At 38.8% G+C, this 25,071-nt stretch overlaps 1 protein-coding gene across 5 annotated transcripts in view; it reads left to right on the plus strand.

The window, feature by feature from the left end:
• PIBF1 (progesterone immunomodulatory binding factor 1) overlaps window positions 1-25,071 on the plus strand; it is a 251,953-nt gene that overhangs the window by 189,615 nt on the left and 37,267 nt on the right. For 4 of the 5 annotated variants that reach the window (XM_047756196.1, XM_047756197.1, XM_047756198.1 and 1 more), the window contains 2 exons: window positions 5,661-5,791; window positions 15,693-15,777. In XM_047756196.1, the coding sequence (XP_047612152.1) occupies window positions 5,661-5,791; window positions 15,693-15,777 (216 nt within the window). Of the gene's footprint in view, window positions 1-5,660; window positions 5,792-15,692; window positions 15,826-25,071 lie in introns of those variants that run through there. The other variant, XM_047756199.1, reaches the window with a different exon arrangement.

Raw genomic sequence — 25,071 nt, forward strand, 5'->3', positions numbered from 1 at the left:
CACAGCAATGTGGGATCTGAGACACGGCTGCAAGCTACACCTCGGCTCACGGCAAAGCCAGATCCTTAACCCACAGAGTGAGGCCAGGGATCGAACCCGCATCCTCATGGATCCTAGTCGGTTTCATTACCACTGAGCCACAACAGACACTCCTCACTCATCCTTATAATAGTAGACTTCTACCACTTTTGTTGTGATTTTTTAGTTTTTGCATATCCAAGTTTAGAATATGTGATTGTTTAGTTTTTGCATATCCAAATTTAGAATACCTTTTCTGAGAACTTATTGTGTACCAACAGAGTCAGGACCTGCTGATACTGACAATACTGTGTTTAGTCCTGTTCTCACATTTTACATTTGCTTAGGAATAAAGAGAAAACACAAGCAAAAAAATAAGGTTGATTGGGTATATAAGTTGATAAAGACCTTTAGAAAGAACTTTGGTCTTATGTGTCAAAAATACTTCGTAACTGTACCCATTTAAACTTGGTGCATTTTCTGTTCTGAAAAAATTTAACAAACATGATGTTAATTTAAGAAAAAAATACCTACAGAATTTTTCCGCTGTTGTGGCTCAGTGGAAATGAATCTGACTAGTATCCATGAGGATGCTGGTTCAATCCCTGGCCTCTCTCAGTGGGCTAAGGATCCAATGTTGTCGTGAGCTACAGTGTAGATCGAAGATGGGGGTCGGATCCTGTGTTGCTGTGGCTGTGGTGTAGGCTGGCACCTGTAGCTCCGATTTGACTCCTAGCCTGGGAACTTCCATGTGCCACAGATGTGGCCCTAAAAAGCAAAAAAATTTTTTTTAATTTTAAAAAAGAAAGAAAGAAAAGATACGTACAGTACAAAAAAGTTTGTTTTAGTATTACTTGTACTAGTCGAAAATAATAATATTCTAAATGTTCACTAATATACATAATGTAGCATTACCTATACTAGTCAAAAATTTATAAATCCCAAATGTTTATTATAAGCGATGTAATTAAATTGTGGCACAATGGCTTACTAGGTAGTTTTGTAACGACTTAAAATATAAAAAATATAAATCAAGATACTCCAAAAACCTAGAAGAATGATTATAAGTGGAAAAGAGTAATATGAAGTTGTACAGAGTATACTAGCATTGAACAATCCAAAAAAGAATTAAGAAAACAATTTGATTTGAAAGTACTTTGGAATAAATTTGAACAAAGAAAAGACTTGTGCAGTGAAAACTATAAATCATTCCTGAAAGAAATTAAATAAGACCTAATAAATGGAAAGATATCCCATGTTCATGGATTAGAAGATTTGATTGTTTGTTTTTTCTTTTTCACTTCTTAAATTGAGGTATAGTTGATTTACAACATTGTATAAATTTCAAGTGTACAACAGTGATTCACAATTTTTAAAGATTATACTCCTTTTATAATTATTATAAAACATTGACTTTTACCCCTGTGCTGTACAATATACCCTTTTTTTTCTTTCTTTGCCCGAGGCATATGGAAGTTCCTGGGCCAGGGATTGAATCCAAACCACAGCAACAACCCAAGCTGCTGCAGTGACAATGTTGGATCCTTAACCTGCTGCACTGCAAGGGAACTCCTATGCAATATATCCTTGTAGCTTATTTATTCTATGCATACTAGTTTGTACCTCTTAATCACCTACCCTTATCTATCTTTCCCCTCCCTATAGGATGCACTTTCTGTACCGGTAACCACTAGTTTGTTTTCTTTGCTTTTTTTTTTTTTTGCTTTTTGCTTTTTAGGGCCACACCTGCGGCATATGGAGGTTCCCAGGGTAGGGATCAAATTGGAGCTGTAGCTGCTGGTCTACATGACAGCCACAGCAGCTCGGGATCCGAGCTGTGTCTGTAACCTACACTGCAGCTCACAGCAACACCAGATTCTTAACCCACTGAGCAAGGCCAGGGATCAAACCCTGGCCTAGTTCCTAGTTGTATTCGTTTCCACTGCACCACAATGGGAACTCCTAATTTGTTTTCTTTATCTGTGGATCTGTTTCTTTTTTAATATTCACTAATTATATTTTTTAGATTCCGCAGATAAGTGATAACATACAGTATTTTTTTATTTTTCTTTCTTTCTAGGGCTGAACCTGAGGCATATGGAACTTCCCAAGTTAGGGGTCAAATCACATGTACAGCTGCCAGCCAACACCACAGCCACAGTAATGCAGGATACGAGCCGCATCTGCGACCTACACCACCGCTCACAGCAACAGCAGTGCTGGATCCCCATCCCACTAAGTGAGGTCAGGGATCAAACCCTCATCCTCATGGATACTAGTTGGATTTGTTTCCACTGCACCCCAGTGGGAACTCCTGTCTTTTTCTATCTAACTTATTTCACTAAGCAATGATGTCCTCAAGTCCATCCTTGTTATTGTAAATGACAAAATTTCATTCATTTTTAAATTTTTTTAAAATTAAGGTATAGTAAATTTACAGTTTGCCAATTAAAATTTCATTCATTGTTATGGCTAATAGTATTTCATTGTGTGTATATATACATATATATATATACACACCACATCTTTTTTTCCCCTTTTATTTGTTGATGGACACTTCGGCTGCTTCCACACCTTGGCTATTGTAAATAGTACTGCTATGAACATTGCAGTGCATGCATATTTTCAAATTAGTGTTTTCATTTTCTTCAGATATATACCCAGAAGTGGGATTGCTGTATCATGGGATAGCTCTATTTTTATGTTTTTGAGGAACCTTCATTCTGTTTTCCACAGTGGCTGCACCAGTTTACATCCCCACTGACAGTGTTCCTTTTTACCACATCCTCACCAATATTTGTTGCTTGTGGTCTTTTTGATGACAGCCATTCTGATAGATGTGACGTGGTATCTTACTGTAATTCTGATTTGCATTTCTCTGTTGATTAGTGATGTTGAGCATCTTTTCATGTGCTTCTTGGCCTTCTGTATGTAGAAGACTTACATTGTTAAGGTGACCTTACTACCCAAAATGATTTACAGATTCAGTGCAGGCCCTATCAAAGTCCCAAAGGTATTTTTTGCAGAAGTAGAAAGACCCATCCTAAAATTTATGTAGGATTTCAAAGGACCTTAAATGACCAAAATAATCTTGAGAAGGAAATACAAGAGTTGGAAGACTTATATGTTCAGACTTTTTAAATTACTGTGAAGTAAAAGTAATCAAAGCAGTTTTGTACTGGCAGAAGGATAGATATATAACACTGATGGAGTAGAATAGAGAGTACAGAAATAAATCTCATATATATGGTCAACGGTCTTTTTTTTTTTTTTTTTGTCTTTGTTTTCCTTTTTTAGGGCAGCACCCGTGGCATATGGAGGTTCCCAGGCTAGGGGTCTAATCAGAGTCTTTGCTGCCGGCCTATGCCACAACCACAGCAATGCCAGATCTAAGCCGCGTCTTCGACCTACGCCGAAGCTCATGGCAACGCCAGATCCTTAACCCACTGAACGAGGCCAGGGATCAAACCCACAACCTCATGGGTCCTAGTCGGATTCGTTTCCGCTGCACCACGACGGGAACTCCTGGTCAGTGGTTTTAAAAAAAAATTACCAAAGCTTTGTCAGGAAAACCATTTAACAGAGAAAAGACAGTCTTTTTTTCTTTTTAGGGCTGAACCTGCAGAATATGAAAATTCCCAGGCTAGGTCAAATTGGAGCTACAGCTGAGAGATATGCCACAGCCACAGCAACACACAGGATCCAAGCCATGTCTGTGACCTACACCACAGCTCATGCAGTGGTGACCCTTAACCCACTGAGCGAGGCCAGAGATTGAACCCAAGTCCTCATGGACACTACTCAGGTTCATAACCTACTGAGCCACAGCAGGAACTCCCAGAAAAAGACAGTCTTTTCAACAAGTAGTACTGGTAAGATTGCATATCTACATATAAAAGATTGTTAATTGGACCCATATCTTAAACTGTATCCAAAAATTAACTCAAAATGGATCAAAACCCTAAATTTCAGAAATAAAGATATAACACGCATAGAAGAAAACATAAGAGAAAAATCTTCATGACATTAGGCTTGTCAATGGTTTCTTTAAAATGACACCAAAAATATGGGCAACAAAAGCAAAATGGGTAAGTTGGACCTCATAAAAATTAAAAACTTTTGTGACCAAAGGGCAGTGTTAAGAGAACGAAAACCCACAAAAAGGAGAAAATATTTGCAAATCGTTTAGCAAATAAGGTTTTTAATATACAGAATATACAAAGAAATCCTACAATTCAAAAGTAAAAAAACAGCCTAACTAAAATGAAGGAAAAAGAACTGAATAGACATTTCTCCAAAGAGAATATCCAAATGGCCCATAGGCACATAAAATAACTGTGTTGGTGAGGATGTGGAGAAATTGGAACCAAGTGCATCATTAATAGGAATGTAAAATGATGCAGCCACTATGAAAAACAGTTGGCAGTTCCTCAAAAAAGTTAAATATAGAATTACCATATGACCCAGCAGTTCCACTCCACTCCTAAGTAGATGCCCAAAGGAATTGAAAACAAGGACTCAAACAGATACTTACATAGCACAGCATTAGTCGCAATAGCCAAAAAGTGGAAACAACGCAAGTACCCATCAGCAGATGAATGGATAAACAAAAAATTTTTAAAAATAAAATATGCTGTAGACATACAGTGGAATATTATTTAGCCATAAAAAGGATTGAAGTTCTGATACCTGGTACAACATGGATGAACCTTGAAAAGATTGCATTAAGTGAATTAAATAGACACGAATTGACATATCATATGATTCCACTTACATGCAGTATCTAGGATAGGCAAATTCATAGAGACAGATCAAATAGAGGTTTCTGGGAACTGGGGGTAAGAGGATTGTTTTTACTACTTAATGTGTACAGTTTCTGTGTGGGTTGATGAAAATGTTCTGGAAATAAATACTAGTGATGGTTACATATCATGCGTGTACTAACGCCACTGAATAGTACACTGTCAAATGGATAAAATGGTAAGTTCTATGTTGTTTATATTTTTAAACGTAATTATTTAAATTTTTAATTATACATAGTGATTTAGGTCCATAAGTTATACATAGTGGTTTAGGTTCATAAATAAAGATGAAAGGAGGAGTTCCCTAGTGGTCTAGTGGTTAAGACTGAGCACTTCCACCTGGGTTCAGTCCCTAGTCTGGGAACTGAGATTCCCACATCAAGCTGCTGCACACCACAGCCAAAAAAAGAATTTTTTTAAAAGATGGAAAAGAGCATGAAAAGCACTAAATTATATTGTGTTATATTATTTTGATTAGAAATAAGTTCAAATAAAAATTTTCATTTTTAGCTAATGGATATTGATTAAAAGAAGATAAATTTTATATTACATATCTTCTCATACCAACAAATGGTCAGAAAATTTAGGTGACCCATAACCAAAATTGGCAACAATATTTTAGTTAAAATTTTTCTTTCCTGTTTACAGTCTTTATTATTATTTTAAAGAATAGCTATGTTGACTCATAATTTTTAAAACCTTCATATTAACACTGGAAGCGTTTTTCAGAGTAATTCATGTAAGGGAGAGCTGGTGGGCTGTGTCTATACTAGAATATTTTGAACACTTTTAGTTTCTTGTAAAATTGTCCAGATTTTAATGAAATCTGTTTTTCTTTAGCTTGACAGGGCCAATTCTCTGTTAAACCAGACTCAGCAACCTTACAGGTACCTCATTGAATCAGTGCGTCAGAGAGACTCTAAGATCGATTCCCTGAAGGAGTGTATTACGCAACTTGAGAAAGATGTCAGGTAAACCCTCTACAAATCTTTGATTTAAGTAAAGCTAATGTGTGCATAATACTACTATAGATGAATTTAGGTTGAAATTGTGAAGAAAAAATAAATAATGTAGCTGGTCTTAAATGTTTGAGGTTTTTTGGTGTTTTTAGTTTTTGCTTTTTAGGGCCACACCTGTGGCATATGGAAGTTCCCAGGCTAGGGGTCGAATCAGAACCATAACTGCCTGCCTAGAGCACAGCCACAGCAAAGCCAGGTCTGAGCTGGGTCTGTGACCTACACCACAGCTCGGAGCCACACCGGATCCCTAACCCACTGAGGGAGGCAAGGGATCAAGCAGGCATCCTTCCTCATGGATACCAGTCGGATTCATTTCCACTGTGCCACAACAGGAACTCTTTTTTTTTTTTTTTTGGCTAAGCTGGTCTTAAATGTATTGAATATTCAGCTTCTCTTAGAAAAACTAAGTCATTATTTAAAATAAATGCATATTCCAAGGTAAAAAAAAAAAAGACAAATGAACAACTAAGGTCACATTAAGGTGTTCACATTCCACCTTATACATATATGGGAATACATATACATATATATATGTATATGTATACATACTTATACATATATGGGAATAGCAGTGCTACACTGATGACCTAAGCACTCCACCCACCCTCAGGCACACAGCAGCCATCCAGTCCTATCCTTGTTCCCTAGAATTCTTTGGTGGGATGGGCCACTTGTGGAGTCAGAATGACTTTTTAAACAGGTAAAATATACGCATTTACTGAGATTCATGTTGACTTTGCCAAGGAATTTTTAAGCTCTTCTTCTCCTGACCCTTTACATGAAGTAAACCATGAATTGCCTCAGTGTAAATAAGTTCCATTTACTTCCTTATATTGACATTGTTCTCTTAGATGACACTTGATCCAGAAGACTTACTCCATGTAACAATCATTCAGATTCTTTACCTCTTCATCTGTATGATCATTTTCGTCTTTTTAAATTACAATGAAAGGATGATGCTATGGGAAGAAAAGTTTTAACTCGTGGATGCTGAGTTAGTTGGCCTAATTGTTATTAGATTTTAAGATTATTTAGAATAAATTATGAGATAAATTATTAGCCATGTCATAAGTGTAAAAGCAAAGAATTAGATGGGAATGAAAATTGTTAAACTAAGGAATTGGAAAAGGTAGTTTTATTGGAAAATATAGTTATTAGAGAAGACAGTTCTTAAATTCAGGTTTCCTAAATATATAACCAAAAAAATAAAACTACTGGTAATTAACTCCAAAGTGTGAGTGTTCTTTCTGATGAATCAGAATAATTCTATTCCAGGGAATCCCCGTTGTGGCTCAGTGGTGACAAACCCGACTAGTATCCATGAGGACTTGGGTTCAATCCCTGGCCTTGCTCAGTGAGTTAAGGATCCTGTGTTGCCATGAGCTGTGGTGTAGGTCACAGACTCAGCTCAGATCCCATGTTGCTGTGGCTGTGATGTAGGCCAGCAGTGGCAGCTCCGATTCAGCCCCTAGTCTGGAAACTACCATATGCCTCAGATGCAGCCCTACAAAAAAAAAAAAAAAAGACAAGAAAAAGAAGAATTCTATTCTCGTTTATTCCCCACCAAATTAATTGATCCAGAATGTTACTCCTAATCATAATTTTTGATGATATGATAAAATAATTTTAAATAATTTAATAAGTTCCCATCTTGGTTCAGTGGAAATGAATCTGACTAGTATCCCTAAGGACACAGGTGCCATCCCTGGCCTCACTCAGTGGGTTAAGGATCCGGCATTGCCGTGAGCTGTGGCATAGGTTGAAGATGTAGCTCAGATCTGGTGTTCCTGTGTCGGTGGCAGCTGTAGCTCCGATTTGACCCCTAGCCTGGGAACCTCCATATGCCATGGGTACAGCCCTAAAAAGACAAAAAATAAAATTTAAATAAAATAATTTAAAATCGCATTTAAGTTTTAAGTGTCAACACAAATAACAGTTTTATTTCTAGATTAATTTTAAAGTTAAAATTATATTTAGAATATTTATAATGAGCATTAAAACATTAATTCAGTGAGTTATTTAAACAGTTCTAAATAGCTGTTGGGGCAATAGAAATTATGTCTCATCATTCACTGGCACTTGGTTATCTTAGGGAAACAGAGGAAAGAACTCACAAGAGACCTTTTTTCCTTCCATATTTGATATATTTGAAATTTTGCATAGAGTTTTGTTTTACCTTTGTAATCTTTTTTTTCTTTTTTTTTCTTTTTTTTTTGTCTTTTCTAAGGCCATACCCGCAGCATACGGGCATTCCCAGGCTGGGGTCTATCAGAGCTGTAGCCGCCAGCTATGCCACAGCCACAGCAATGCAGGATCCGAGCTGCATCTGCGGCCTACACCACAGCTCACAGCAACACTGGATCCTTACCCCACTGATCAAGGCCAGGGATCGAACCCACAACCTCATGCTTCCTAATCGGATTCTTTAACCACTGAGCCACGACAGGAACTCCTACCTTTGTAATCTTGGAACAGGGATGTATATATATAAAAGGCCTATGGAAAAACTTACCTCTTTCACATTGATCTTCAAATAAACTTATGCAAATATTTATTTTACTAAGAATTAGGATAGTTGAAAATGTTTAATACAGAGAAAAATAATAGCCAGCTATAGGAGAAAATTATAACAATGAACAAATTCAGCCCTAGAGGAATGAGCAACTTGTTGTCTAAGAAGAACACACAGTTTTGTGATTGGGCCAAAATTTGAATCCAGATCTGTCAGCTTTCTAATTCCATACTCTTAACCATTATGTTATACTGCCTCCCTATGTTCTAATCTGAATAAGGGATAATTTTTCATTAGCTAATATAATTAAGGAAGAGAAGCAAAAAAATAGCGTAGAATAGTAGTTAAAAGTAGGACTTTAGGAATTTCTGTCCTGGTGCAGCAAAACGAATCCGACTAGGAACTGTGAGGTTGTGGGTTCCATCCTTAGCACCACTCAGTGGGTTAAGGATCTGGTGTTGCCATGAGCTGTGATGTACGTCTCCATGCAGTTCGGATCCCTCGTTGCTGTGGCTATGGTGTAGGCCATCAGCTGTAGCTCCAATTTGACCCCTAGCCTGGGAACCTCCATATGCCGCAAGTGTGACCCTAAAAAGCACACACACACACACACACACACTCACACACAAAAGTAGGGCTTCAGGAGTTACCTGGTGGCTCAGTGGGTTAAGGATCTGGCATTGTCACTGCTGTGGCTTGGGTCAGTACCATGCACGGGTTTGAACCTTGGCCCAGGAAACTTGGGCATGCTGTGGGAGCAGCCCAAAAAAAAAAAAAGTAGGGCTTTAATGAGTTGATAATTGTTATAGCGAGGTGATAGATACAATTGGGCCTACAATATTTTCTCTCTTAAAATATTTAATATTAAAGTTACTTTTTTTCCTTTCTTGGCCACCCTGCCAAGTGAATGGGGTAGGGATCAGATTTAAGTAGGGATCAGTTACAACCTGTGCTGCAACACTGGATCCTTAATCCACTGTACCTGGCCAGGGATTGAGCCTGTGTCCCAGCACCGCAGGGACACTGCTGATTCCATTGCACCACAACAGAAATTCCAATAAAGTTACTTTTTAAAAACAGATTTTAAGCACTCCTGCTATGGCACATAGGGATTAGCAGCCTCTTGGGAGCGCTGGGACACAGGTTTGATCCCAACCTGGCAATATTGGGTTAAGGATCTGGCACTGCAGCTCAGACCTGACCCCTGGCTCAGGAGCTCCATATGCCTCTGGGCAGCCAAAAATGAAAACAAAAAACAGGGGTTCTAGTCATGGTTCAGCGGTAACAAACCTGACTAGTATCCATGAGGACGCAAGTTCGATGCCTGGCCTCGCTCAGTGGATTAAGCATCCAGCGTTGCTGTGAGCTATGGTGATACACTGAAGACGAAGCTTGGATCCCTCTTGCCGTGGCTGTAGTGTAGGCCGGCAGCTGAGCTTGGATTCGACCCCTAGCCTGGGAACTTCCATATGCCAAAGGTGTGGCCCTAAAAGACAAAAAAAAAAAAATTTTTTTAAACCAACAAAAGTTGGTCTTAAAAGGGAATACAGGAGTTCCTGTCATGACTCAGCGGTAATGAACCAGACTAGCATCCATGAAGATGTGGGTTCGATTCCTGGCCTCGCTCAGTGGGTTAAGGATCTAGTGTTGCCGTGAGCTGTGGTGGAGGTCACAGACACGGCTCGGATCTGGCATTACTGTGGCTGTGGCGTAGGCTGGCAGCTGCAGCTCCAGTTCGACCCCTAGCCTGGGAACTTCCATATGCCATGGGTATGGCCTTAAAAAGACAGATACATACATACATACATACATACCTACATACATAAATGGGAATACATAGGTTCAAATCCAGATTAGTCCTTAGATTTGAATTGGAGAAAAACAGTTAAGCTCTCTAAAATTTCATTGTCCAATACAAATTTTTGTAATGATAAAAAAAATTCCAAATCTGCATTTTCCACTGTGGTAGCCACTAGCTTCAAGGTGGCTGTCGAGCCTTTGAGATATGGTGAGTGTTACTGAGGAACTAAATTTTTAATTTTATTTAAAATTTTCATTTTCATTGCCGCTTGTGTCTAGCTAATAGCTATGGTCTTGGACACTACAGCCAGTGTCCTCATCTGTGAAATGAGAGTGGCACCAACAGCACCTTGCTCATATGGTTATTCTGAAGATAAATGATATAATATATACAGCACTATTAAAAGCGCTACGCATTGTAAGTGCTCTATTAATGTTTGCTATTATTAGTGTTTGTCTTACCTTTAACACATTTTTATGTTGAAAAATATCTTTGAAATGAGAAATAAATTTCTCAAAATATACTGAATTTTGACAAAAATTAGGACTACCTTAATAACAGCAACAGTAATCATAAGAACTATGCCAATTATAGAATTAACTACACAAAAATTGTATGGTAAACATCTGGGACCTTTAAAACTGCGTTTCATAAATGTATTGCATACTATTTTAGTAGATTCTGAACTAATATTTCATAGGAATATTTCAAGTTTTGCTCTTCACTGAAGCAACTACCTTCTAAAGGGAAAAATTAAGGATCTTTCAGCATTTTAATGATGGCTTTTGAGATGCTGTAGATGCACCCTGATGACATGAATGAAAGGATGTGATGCCATAAAAAACAGCCCAGTCAATGATTCAGATACAGCAGGATAAATCACATTTCTACCTACCATCCCCCCCGGGCTCTGAGCCAATGGCATTTCACAAAAAGGAGAATTATCCTGGGCTTTGGGCTTTGAATACATGTCAGCCTGGTTTCTTTTCTCATGGTAAATGTGTCTGTTAAAATAGAGGTACTAATGTGAGCACAAAAGGGTAGCTGTGAAAATTAAATGAAGTAACATGTATAGGAAGCTTTGGCACACGGGAAACTCAGTAAATGTTACCGCCCTTCCTCTTGTCCTTCATTAATTTGAAATTTAAACATTGGATGACCCATCCAAAAAGATTACTAGGTGATTATGTTCCCTGAAAACGCCTATTGCTTTCGCTGGATGTTGATTTTAACTATAAGGAATATTTACATTAACTGATTAATTTGTAAATGTTTCTCTAGCATATACAATAAAATCTCTTTAAAGAACTGAATCACTTTATCATTTTCCTACAAAATAAAACAGTACCCTTATATTTTACACCCAGAACTTGCAAATTTAGCTGCCTGTACAGTCTATTCAATGCCTAGAGAGGGTACGGTAAATATGCACTAAAATGAAATAGTTATAGACATGTTAAAAGCTAACATTTGAGAAATTACTATTAAGTATTTTAAATTCCCGTGTGGTCAAAGTAGTACTCTGTTGTGAAAGTAGGACTTTTAACTCTCCTCCACCGATTCACAAGAGAGCCTGGGTTATATAGTTAGAGCTACAGTTCAGCCCTGAAAGAAGCATGGAAAGAGAATAACTAGAATAAATTTTCTTTCTCTGTTGTCACTCCTCCATTTATTGTTAACTAGTAGTTTAGGAAAAAAAGACAACTTAGGCTTATAAGGTTAAGCCTGAGTATATTGATCCAGGAAGTTAAGGAACAATATATCAGGAATATGTTTTCGTGTAGCAGGTGAAACAGAGCCATAAACATGCATTTCTGAGTAATAATTAACAGTGAATTGAACAATTATGAGTGTAATATACCATTCACGATAGATGTGCTTATAAGGAGATTTGTTTGGTAGTTGCTTTATGAGTCACGCATAGAAGCTTTGTATTTTTAAAGGTAAGTTTCCACTGTTATGAAATCCCTTATGGAGACTAAACTTCTATTGAGTAATTACTGTGTGTGCAAGAACACAGAGTATAATAAGCATCCCATTCAGTCTTAGAGACCCACATGTTGAAGGCAGTCTCCCTTGTGATTTAAGAGTATATTATAGAGAAGGCTAAGATTTGAAAATATATACCCTGGTATTGTCTGTGGAGCCGACATCTTGCCGATGGAACAGAGTTGCTTCGTAATACAGTTTATCCGCTCACCTTTTATTCCATGGTATATGGTTATTTTTGTTATGTAACTATGGAATAGTAACTTCTAAAGAAATTCAACACTGCATAGAAAGCATTTCTAGGGAATTATTCAGTCAAAATTCTTTAATTGCATCAACATTCTGTTCCTACACTACACTTTACTTAATAGGCCTGTTGTTATTTGAGAGCCTGTGTGTGTGTGTGTGTGTGTGTATATGTGTGTTTGCACACATGCACTGATGTATGTACTGCATGTCAGTGGATGTTTACATTCTGTGTGTCTATGTGTGCATGTATGTGAACTTGTATCTTACATGTATACGAACACATGGCTGTTCCTTGAAAAGTTCGTCTTAATTACAGGACATTTATTTTAATTCTGAAAAAATTTCAGAGTTACATAAACACTTATCTTTACCATGCTTTGGGGGACTCAAGCAGAACATGGCACTCAAGCAAGACATTTCCTTTTTTCTTACTCTTTTTTTTTTTTCTTTTTGCCATCCCACAGCATATGGAGTTCCCAGGCCCAGGACTGAATGTGAGCTGGAGCTGCGACCCACGCCACAACTGCAGCAACACCAGGTCCTTAACCCACTGGGCCAGGCCAGGGATGGAAGCCGCATCCCTGCCCTTGCAGAGACACTCAGAGATCGCATTGCGCCACAGCAGGAAACTCATCCTTGGCTCAGTAGGATCTCTGATGCCTAACTCCAAAAGTCAATTTGTTTTTCTGCTGAGCTTCTTACCTGTATTGACATTTAATTACTGTTTTCCTCAGATGACTCTTTTCCATCTAAATTAGTAACACAATAGAGCATTTATATAGTTTTTTATATAGCATTTATATAAAAATGCTAGTATATTATATTATATATTAATTATATTATATTATATGTTATATATTAATTATATTATATATTATATATAATTATATTATATAACACAATAGAGCATTTATATAGCATTTAAAGTTTTATGTCTTCAGTGCTTTATTGAATCATTCATTAGATAATTCTCAAATCCCTTTGACATACAGGAGTATCGTTTTCCACTTATACCGATGGGAAAACTGAGGTTCATTGGGGTGGTGTGTTGTGCTTTACACCATGAAGTTGAGTCAGTGACACAGTTGGAAATAGAAGTCAGAATTACATCTAATTAATCTCTCTTCTCAGAGGATAAACGATGATGCTTCCTTGGGAATGTTCTCAATTATTAGGAAGGAGGAGAATGTGAATTTTTTCCTCTTAGTCTTTAGAATAACCACTTCTTCCAGAATACCTACTCATATCTCTTGATATGAAGTTTTAAAATTTTTCTACTGTTCCTGTCGTGGCACAGTGGAAACGAATCCAAGTAGGAACCATGAGGATACAGGTTCGATCCCTGGCCTCGCTCAGTGGGTTAAGGAAGCAGCGTTGCCATGAGCTGTGGTATAGGTCACAGAGGCGGCTTGGGTCTGGCATAGCTGTGGCTGTGATATAGGCCAGCAGCTGTAGCTCCGATTAGACACCTAACCTGGGAACTTCCATATGTGGCCCTGAAAGAAAAAAAGCAAAACAAACAAATAAATAAATAACTTGTCCCTAATATTTTAAAAATTGGTGGCATTCCATGTTCTTAAAGTTTAACTTAACATGCCTTACCTATTCAGCAAAACAGTTCTCATTAGTTTTACCCTCACAGTTTTTGTTTGACATTTAAGGAATTATGTTGCTTCAGTTCATGGGCACTTCTTAATCTTTTTTGTAGTGCTGGCTGAGTAAACTCATCCCAGTGGCTTTCAAAGAACATTTTATTTAATGGCTATAATTTATTTTTTTCCTTTTCAGGGCCACACCTGCAGCATATGGAAGTTCCCAAGCTAGGGGTCTAATCGGAGATGTAGCTGCCAGCCTACATCACAGACACAGCTATGCCAGATCCAAGCCTCATCTGCGACCTACACCACAGCTCACGGCAACACCAAATCCTTAACCCACTGAGCACGAACCCACATTCTCATGGATACTAGTTAGGTTCATAACCCACTGAGACACATTGGGAACTCCTCTAATTTTTATATGTTGAATAATAAAACTCCAGACAGTATAAGACAGGCCCCAAATATTTGTCTTTTAAAATATTAGTATGTCCTTACAATTAGGCTTCTCATTCTTTCTTATCAGAAAATAAGTCATATCAAAGAGAAATTCACAATGCACTTAGAAATTGAACACTGAACTAAGAATTTGGAGAAAAAAATTGTTTATAACTATCTAATTCATTTATCTATCTCAGTTATATATCTGATAATTTAATATGTGGTAAATTATAAAATACTACTTTCGGTTTTAAGGATAAATGTTTTAATTTGACTTCCAGTGTCTTGAATTTTAACGTGGTGCCCATATGTACTTTCTTTTTACCTTTTATGCATAAGCCCCACTTTGTCTTTTACATTTCAGGAGCAACTAGTCATCTTTAAAACACTAATTTTATGTCCCTACTGGGCAGAAAAGCATTCTCAGAAACCATCTCAGTTGCATTGTCAAATGGTTGTTAAAAAGTATTCTTGGAGTTCCCACAGTGGCTCAGGGGGTTAAGAATCTGATTGCAGCAGCTTGGCTCACTGCAGAGGTGCAGGTTCTGTCTCCAGCTTGGATTCAGCCCCGACCCAGAAACTTCCATGTGCTGTGAGTGCAGCCATAATTTTTTTTTTTTTTTTTTGGTCTTTTTGTCTATTTAGGGCTGCACCTGCAGCATGTGGAGGTTCCCAGGCTAGGGGTTCCACTGGAGCTACCGGTGCTGGCCTACACCACAGCCACAGTAACACCGGATCCGAGCTGCAACTGTGACCTACACCACAGATCACAGCAATGCCGGATCCTTAACCCACTGAGCCATGACGGGAACTCCAGCCGTAACATTTTAAAAAAACAAAGAAAGAAAAAGTATTCTTATAAAAAAGCTAGACCATTAATTAAATCAAATGTTGCAGTCACTGATCAGATATCTTTATGAAATATAAATTTAATTTCTCTTTAATTCAAACCATTAGATTTGTTTTTAGTCTTACTATTTATTATTTGATTAAATTTATGCTAATAGGAATTTTTTTTCTTTTGTCTTTTTAGGGCCGTACCCACAGCATGTAGAAGTTCCCAGGTTAGGGGTCATATTGGAGCCATGTCTGTGCAGTTCACAGCAACACCAGATCCTTAACCCACTGAGCAAGGCCAGGGATCACACCCGCATCCTCATGGATACTAGTTAGGTTAGGTACCTCTAAGCCATAATGGGAACTCCAAATTTATGCTAATGTGACAATTTTTTAAAAGTTGGTGTGTGGTTTTTTTTCTCACAGCAATTTAAATAAAGAAAAGTCCGCTTTACAACAGATGAAGAATCAGATGGCCTTAGATTTGGAACAACTTCTAAATCATCGTGAGGTACTTTTTCCATTTTGTCATGATTTTTACCACTTTAGGAATTTTTAAAATCATGTTGGGCTAAGATTATTGGATTCTAGTTGTCTGTGTTCATTAATGACTTCTCACGTGAGCAACTCACTGTAATTGAGCCATTTATATTCAATTTATGATGCATTTTATTCTATGTGAAATAATTTATACTTTTTCCTGGGATACCCCTTCTTCTTGGCCTCTAACTGCCCTACTCATATCTCTGTCATTGTATTTCCATATTATTCAATAATTACCTGTTTTGGGAGTTCCCGTTGTAGCACAGCAGAAACAATCCAACTAGGAGGCATGAGGTTTCGGGTTTGATCCCCGGCCTCATTCAGTGGGTTAAGGATCTGGCGTTGCCGTGAGCTGTGGTGTAGATTGCAGACTCGGCTCGGATCTGGCACTGCTGTGGCTCTGGTATAGGCTGGCGGCAACAGCTCCAATTGGACCCCTAGCCTGCGAACCTCCATACGCTGCAGGTGCGGCCCTAAAAAAAAAGCCAAAAAAGAAAAAATTACCTGTTTTATCTCTTTTTCCCACTAGCAGTAAGTTTCTTTAATGTGCCTCTCCTTTGTGTTTTGGTTTTTTGGTTTTGGCCATGCCCATGGCATGCAGAGGTTCCCCGGGCCAGGGATCAAACTTGTGCCAGAGCAATGACCTAAACCACAGCAGTGACAATGCCCAGTCCTTATCCACCAGGCTACCAGAGAACTCCAGGTGTACCTCTGCCTTATTTATCATTGTATGGCCCATGCCTAGTGTACAATTTTTTTTTTTGTCTTCTTAGGGCTGTACCCATGGCATATGGAGGTTCCCAGGCTAGGGCTTGAATCAGAGCTATAGCCGCCGGCCTATGCCATAGCCCCAGCAGTTCGGGATTCAAGCCCCATCTACGACCTACAGCACAGCTCACGGCAACACCAGATCCTTAACCCACTGAGTGAGGCCAGGGATCAAACCTGCGTCTTCGTGGATGCTAATCAGATTCATTTCTGCTGAGCCACAAAGAGAACTCCCCTAGTGTACAGTTTTTGTGTTGAACTTTTAAGTTCATAAAGGTTTTTAGTTATTTGTTCCTCACTCGAAATCTTTTAGAGTTAATGTTATCTCTATTTAGTAAAAGGAGAAATGAGTCTTAGGTGGCTTGCGCATAGCCAGTCTGTAACTAATCCCAGGTTTTTTTTTCTCAATTTTTTTAAATTGAGATATAACTATAGTAAAATTCACCCTTTTTCGCTTACGATTCTGTGATTTTTGACTAATGCACACAGTTGTGTAACCACCACCACAATCAATATATAAAATAGTTCCATCACTGGAGAAAATTCCCTCTTGTGTCCCTCTTTGAGGTGACCCCCTTTCCCCAACTCCAGTCCGAGCAACCACTGATCTCTTTCCATCCCTATAGTTTTGCCTTTTCAACAAAAGATAATATCCTTTCACAGAACATCATATAAATAAAATTATCATTCTTTTCAGTCTGCATTTTTTTTACTTACCATAAAAAAGATTTGTCCATGTTGTTGCACATATTAGTAATCTGTTCCTTTTTATTGCTGGTTAATATTCCATTGTGTGGATGTAGCAGTTTGTTAATCCATTCATTCACCCATTGATGGACATTTGAGTTGTTTCCATTTGGGAGCACCTATAAATAAAGCTGCTGTAAATAACTACGTACATATTTTTGTGTACATTTGTTTGAATTTTTCTTGGTAAATACCAGGAGCAAGATTGCTGAGTCACCTGGAAAGTGTATTTTAACTTTATAAGAAACTGCCAAACTGTTTTCCAAAGTGGCTGTACCGTTTTGTATTCCCATCAGCAATGAATGAGAGTTCTAGTTGCTCTGCATCCTCGCCAGCAGTTGGTATTATGAAGCCTAGTTTGTAATACAGTGAATTTTTCCCACTGTACTATCACTGCCTTATCTTGGCCTTGTTTTTACCATTTTGGTGTCCTAACAGAGAAAGCAATACTTAAAACAGATCATTGGTATACGAGTATTCTGAAGACACTGGTTTCTAGTCTGGGAAAGATATACCAGATATTTGGGAAGAAATTACTGGAAGGATATTATTGAGAGAGATGAACTAGGGGATATTACTGGAAGCAGCTCCAAGGTGCATATCCTAGAAATAGTGTCAGGGGATTTGGGGGATTGTTTCTAAGAAATTGCCTTTAGAGTGAGTCCTCTTAGAAGCGTATTTAATATAATGTGTGAAAGGGAAAAGAAGGCGTGCCTCACCTAGATTTTAGAGATGATTTTTATTTTTATTTATTTATTTTTTTTTTGCCTTTTGTCTTTTTTTTTTTTTGTCTTTTGTCTTTTGTTGTTGTTGTTGTTGCTATTTCTTGGGCCGCTCCCACGGCATATAGAGGTTCCCAGGCTAGGGGTTGAATCGGAGCTGCAGCCACTGGCCTACGCCAGAGCCACAGCAACGCGGGATCCGAGCCGCGTCTGCAACCTACACCACAGCTCACGGCAACGCCGGATCGTTAACCCACTGAGCAAGGCCAGGGACCGAACCCGCAACCTCATGGTTCCTAGTCGGATTCATTAACCACTGCGCCACGACGGGAACTCCTAGAGATGATTTTTAGATGGATAAGTAGATCTAACAAATTATAGAGTAGGAAAATCTCTGAAGAGTCTTTTTTCTGACTTTCAACATTTTAGGCCTTATCTGCTCTCACTTGTGTCCTAGAATTCTGCCTTCAAATAATTGTTTCTTCACTGTGGAAGCCTGATTCACTCACTGTTATTTATCAGAGTTAAATTATTTATTATTTATTTATTTATTTACTTGTCTTTTTCCCTTTTTGCCTTTTCTAGGGCCGCTTCCTGCAGCATATGGAGGTTCCCAGGCTAGGGGTTTAATTGGAGCTGTAGCCACCGGCCTACACCAGAGCCACAGCAACACGGGATCCGAACTGCATCTTTGGCCTACACCACAGCTCACGGCAACGCCGATCGTTAACCCACTGAGCAAGGCCAGGGATCGAACCTGCAACCTCATGGTTCCTAGTCAGATTCATTAACCACTGAGCCACGACGGGAACTCCTATCAGAGTTATTCTTATTCGACCATTATCTATGACTCTTCTGGGCACTTCACCCTCAGAGCCATTAAATGAATAAATCAACCTTGCAGACTGTTTCGTTAGGCAAATGTTCAAGCCCACCCCCAGGTCGCTTTCTTTTCATAGATGCTATCTGTACTTGCTTTTGCATCTTCACAAGATCTTTTGGATCTTCACAAATATTTTTAAGATTGAATCCTTAAGAGATAACAGCTACAGATGTCCATTCAGCCATAACGCCTTTTATGATAAATTCAAAAAAACTACATAACAAGTATTTTTTTCAGAATAACAATTCTCATTTGATTTTAGATTATGCTAGATTCATATTTTTACATTTAAGTATATAAATTAAAATATATAAATTATATAAAATTATAAAATAAAAGCATATAAATTAGTATATAAAATAAATATATATATATAAGTTTTCAGTATTTTTTACTTTATACTTGGAATCACGTTATTCATGGGTCCAAATAAATACTAAAAGTTTTACTCGGTAGAGGTTTTTTTGGTTGTTTCTTGGGTTTTTTGGCTGCCCCTTTACATATGGAGTTCCTGAACATGGATCAGATACGAGCTGCAGTTCCAACCTAAAGCCAGACCCTAATCCTTAAACCACTGTTCTGGGCCAGGGATCATACCTGTGTCCGAGCGTTCCCAAGATGCCACCGATCCTATTGCACCATGGCAGGAGCTCCCTTGAGTAGGTTTAGAAAAGAAATATGTTTAAACATAAAAATTAAATGCTAGCAAGGGGAAACTACTCATATAAATTGCTAGACATTGCATAGCATCCATGAAATTTGCAGGGATGCATATCTAATTAAATTAATTTTCATGCATTTGAGACCTCTTCATTTTAGTATATATTTTAATAATCTAACACTGTGACTCTTCTTTATGCCACACACCCAAAGAAAAGTAGTTTTGGAGTTCCCTTGTGGTGCAGTGGGTTAAGGATCTGGCAGGGTCCCTGCAACAGCTAAAGTCAGTGCGGTGGTGCAGATTCACTCCCTGGCCCAGGAACTTCCACATGCCACTGGCATGGCCAAAAAAGAAAAAAATATTTTTTTTCCCCCCAAACATAGTAAAAATTAAAGTTTAATGGAACAAATCTGATACAAGTTTTTAATCTTTTCAAGAAACAATTTAGGATCAACTTGCATAATGTAGGCAGGTGCAAAAGCAAGTGCAGACAGCTTCTATGAAAAGAAAGCAGCCGACGACCCGGGGGGTATGCTTGCCCATTACCTTGAACATTTACCTAAGGAAACGGTCTGTGGGATTGATTTATTCATCTAATGGCTCTGAGGGTGAAGTGCCCAGAATAGTCGCAGGTAATAGTCGAATAGGAATAACTCCGATAAAGATTTTTGAAAGTGAAAATCAGGGTTGAGACTAAGGGGAGCACAGCAGGCTCCGATGGCACAAAATAGAGGTGCCCCCTCTCATAGGCGTACACAGTGTGCCCAACACAGAGCCGGCTCTTGAGACCTTGCCCCACCCCAGTCAGGACACTGAAAATTATCTAGTATGAGTCATTGCTTTAATCAGCTGAATTTTCTCGGTTTAAATTAGTGATCCATTAAGAGACCAAATGAACAGTTAAAGTATTTCATTTTCTTTTTTGCGCTGGACAGCTCTCCCTCTGACTTTTTTAAGCATGTTACTTAGTTCTAAGACTGTCTCTGATAGGAAATGAAATCCCTACCCCATTTACATAGTTATCAAATATGTGTTACATGAAAAAAGAAAATGTGTGGGATAAGTCTAGCTTGACAGGGCTAGGAGAGTTAAGGCATGGCTACATCAGGTTTTTTGTTTTCTATATTGGTGTTAGCCCAAACTCGTGAGCCTGAACTCCTCTGTGTTAGAAGTGCAGTTGTGGTCTTAAGGAATTCTAGGAGTTCCCGTCGTGGTGCAGTGGTTAACGAATCCGACTAGGAACCATGAGGTTGCGGGTTCGATTCCTGGCCTTGCTTAGTGGGTTAAGGATCCGGTGTTGCCATGAGCTGTAGTGTAGGTTGCAGACTCGGCTTGGATCTCGCGTTGCTGTGGCTCTGGCGTAGGCCAGTGGCTACAGCTCTGATTCGACCCCTAGCCTGGGAATCTCCATATGCCGTGGGAGCGGCCCAGAAAAGGCAAAAAGACGAAAAAAAAAAAAAAGAATTCTAGGAATGATAAAATCAATATTGGTCTCTTATTCTATAAATGTGTAGCATTTATACATTCAAAAATGGTTGTGTAGAATTCCCGTGTGGCGCACTTGGTTAAGAATCTGACTTCATAGGTTCAGGTCACTGTGGAGGCAAGGGTTCAATCCCCAGCCCTGGGTTAAAGGGTTTAAAGAGGTTAAACTATTTGGCTTTGCTGCAACTGTGGTGCACATCACAGGATTCAGTCCCTGACCTGGGAACTTCCATATGCCAAGAATGAGGCCGTTAAAAAACCAAAAAAAAAAAAGTTGTGTATTAGGTGACTATTATTCTTATCTTTTCTTTAGAAAAAAAAATGTATTAACCTAATAATAAAAAAAAAAATGTGAGGAGAGGGTGAACATAGAGAAAAATAGAAATTTTTAGGTTGCCTTTTCAGGTTACAGAACTCAGCTGGGATAGGTAAACATATGAGGTTAAAGGATCTGTGCAAAAAAAATACTCACTAAAAGATGTGAACATAAATTGAATTGAGATCATATGCCAGTCCACACTCCTCCATTCTAAATTCTCCAAGTTCTGTGTCTGTATTCAGTGAAACTTCCATAAAGCAGAGTGAGGGCGAGGGGCAAAAATCTCTCTCCTCACTAAATTCCTTCCACTAAGGCACAATTTTATGTCATGACCTCTGCCTTTATAAAAGATCAGAACAAAAATCTGGTGTCATCTCTCTCTGTTTTGTGAAACTAAGACTGTCTTCTAAGTACTTCCATTTATATTATATAATTTAGTCTTTGCTGCAGTCCCCTGAGATAAATATCATCATTCTTACTTCTACGGATGAAGCTAATGCTGATAAGATTTAAGTAACTCAACCATGATTGCATACTTACTGTCAAAACTTTTTTTCTTCCCTGAGACAAAAGCTCATGATCTTTCTCCTTAGTCCCATTTAGAGAGAAATCTCATGATGAATTATTGCTCGAGTTAGTTCCAGGAAAATTTTTGCCTCTGTAGATGAAGTTATAGCCTCCTTTTTTTTTTTTTCAGAAAATGAAAACTGTGTAATTTAATGTATTTCCTTTTTGTCTTAGTTGCCAGAAAACTCAGAGCCGAATATCTTATCCAGGTGTTGGAATCTTTTTTCTTTTCTCTTTCACTTTTGATGCCTCAGAATAACCTTTTGTCTTTCAAGTGAGCTGTAATCTTTTTATCCTTAAATGTCTTCACTTATACTAAGACCTTTTAAGTGTTAAAATAGAAAAACTATAAATCTTAAATAATTAGGTTTTTCTAAAAGGTAAAGGAAAAGATCAACTGGTAAGAGCTCATTCTTAGTTAACCGTATCAGAGCTTCAAATTAATTCAAATGAAACATTCAGTTTTGAGTATGAGAAATATGATTCCTTAGAATGGTTTCTCTCATGTTGAGCAAACCCCTCAGGTGTCTTCTCTTTTTTTTTGACCAAACCCTCAGCATACGGAAGTTCCCAGGCCAGGAGTGAGACTCAGACCACAGCAGTGACAATGTGACAGTGCCGAGTCCTTAACCCACTGAGTCAACAGGGAACTCCCAGGAGTCTTCTTACTGGCCTTCATTTTTCATTCTCATACACACATATTTGCCTTAATGAAGCAAGATTTGCTGATCACCTTTGAAAATTCTAATCCTGTTTTTATTTGTATATATTTCCTCATAGGTCCCTAGAATATAAGCTTTCAAAAGTAGGAAAAATGGGAGTTCCCATGTGGCTCAGCAGTAAGGAACTTGACTAGGAGGTGGGTTCAATCCCTGGCCTCCCTCAGTGGATTAAGCATCCAGCATTGCCATAAGCTGTGGTATAGGCCACAGACACGGCTCGGACCCCATGTTTCTTTGGTTGTGGTCTAGGCTGGCAGCTGCAGCTCTGATTTGACCCCTAGCCTGGGAACTTCCATATGCTATGGATGCAGCCCTACAAAAAAAAAAGGTGTTCCCATTGTGGCTCAGTGGTTAATGAATCTGACCAGGAACCACGAGGTTGGGGTTCGATCCCTGGCCTCACTCAGTGGGGTAAGGATCTGGTGTTGCGGTGAGCTGTGGTGTAGGTCGCAGATGCAGCTCAGATCCCACGTTGCTGTGGCTCTGGCATAGGCTGGTGGCTACAGCTCCAATTGGCCGCCTGGCCTGGGAACCTCCATATGCCACGGGAGCGGCCCTCAAAAGACAAAAGACAAAAAAAAAAGAGAGAGAGAGAGAAAGTAATATAAGAGTAGGAAAAGTATCTTTCATCAGCCATGGGGTCTAGTAGAATACTGAGCATAGTTTTAAGAAATGATGCAAAAGCCCTTTTCTAATTTCTTTTGCAGCTTATTAAGGGCAGTGGTAAGAGCCCTACTTAGGAAGCTATTTTGTTATTTTATTGAGCAATAAGCAGTGTCTTGAACTAAACTGATGATGGTGGTGTCCAATAAAAATGGACCAATTTGAAAACTATGAAGCAGAATCACAGGGTTGGGTGATTGTTTGAATTTCGAGACGGATAAAGAGAGGAGGAATGAAAATTGTTGCCCAGGGTTTTGGCTTATGTCCTGGGTTTATGATGATGCTACAAAGAACATAGGAGGAATAAATTTGGGAAAGGAAAGCTCAAGAAAATATCTTTTTTTTTTTTTTTGGTCTTTTTGCCATTTCTAGGGCTGCTGCTTTGGCATATGGAGGTTCCCAGGCTAGGGGTCTAATTGGAGCTGTAGCCGCCAGCCTACACCAGAGCCACAGCCACATAGGATCGGAGCTTCGCGTCTTCGACCTACACCACAGCTCACGGCAATGCCGGATCCTTAACCCGCTGAGGAAGGCCAGGGATCGAACCCGCAACCTCATGGCTCCCAGTCAGATTCATTAACCACTGAGCCACGACGGGAACTCCAAGAAAATAATCTTAAGTGGTTATATTCAATAGAGTTAAAAATGTAGGTTCTGGAACCCAAGAAAGAGAACTTACCTGGAAGTAGAGGTTCGAGAATCACAGCATAGAAGATGGTGCTTTACTTGGAAGTAGATGAATTGAACTATATAGAGTGAGAACAGGAAAAGATCTTCTAGACCAAATCATTTTCTTTTCTTTTTAAGGTTTAGGGCTGCTCCCTTGGCATATGGATGTTCCCAGGCTAGCAGTGGAAGCTGAGCTGCAGCTGCCAAGCTATACCACAGCTCATGGCTGAGCGAGGCCAAAGATCCAACCCGCATCCCATAGACACTGTGTTGAGTTCTTAACCTGCTGACCCACAAATAGGAACTCCCTAGACAGAATCTTGACAAGCACTAATATATAAGGGATGGACAGAGGAAAAAAATGCTTCACAGAAGAATGAAGCGTTACCAGAGAAATGACAGACAGAACAGGAAAAGAGTAGATCCATGAAGCCAGAACCATCCAGAGGAAAGAGGTTGTCAGCAGAGGCTCAGGGACCAACCGGGTCAAAGATATAAAAGCAAGTGTCATTTAGATTTAACAAGATGCTTAAAAAAAAAGTTTTGAGCAGTTTCGGTGGAGTTATAGGCAGGTTGCAAGGAACTGATTAATGAGTAGAAGTTGAAAAATAGTAATAGGAAAAATAGACAACCCTTTGAATAAGAGCATAAAAGGGAGGCTGCATGAGATCAAGGGCTTTTACCTCCCAGGGCTGGAGAGCATCCAGCTTATGTGGTGATAGGAGGGAGCCAAACACAGAGATGCTGAAAGTACAAAAGCAAGAAGGTAATCACTTGGACAGAAGTGTTGGGAAAGGAAGAAATCCAAGGTGAAATGATGGGATTTAACCTTAGGCAGGAGGGCCTCCTTTTGCATTTTGAAAAGGAGAAATTAAAATTAAGTTAAAGTAAATTTGTAGGTTTGTTAAGAATTTAGGACATTGCCATCTAATGGCTTCTCTTTAATGGCAAAGACATAAGATAGGATTAGAGTTTTGAGGAAAACAAGACTTTGGAAATAACTGTGAAATAAATGAATGATGTACATTATAGCAACAATAAATAATTGCTAAGATG

The sequence above is a fragment of the Phacochoerus africanus genome, chromosome 13 (genome assembly GCF_016906955.1).
Source record: "Phacochoerus africanus isolate WHEZ1 chromosome 13, ROS_Pafr_v1, whole genome shotgun sequence".
NCBI lineage: Eukaryota > Metazoa > Chordata > Mammalia > Artiodactyla > Suidae > Phacochoerus > Phacochoerus africanus.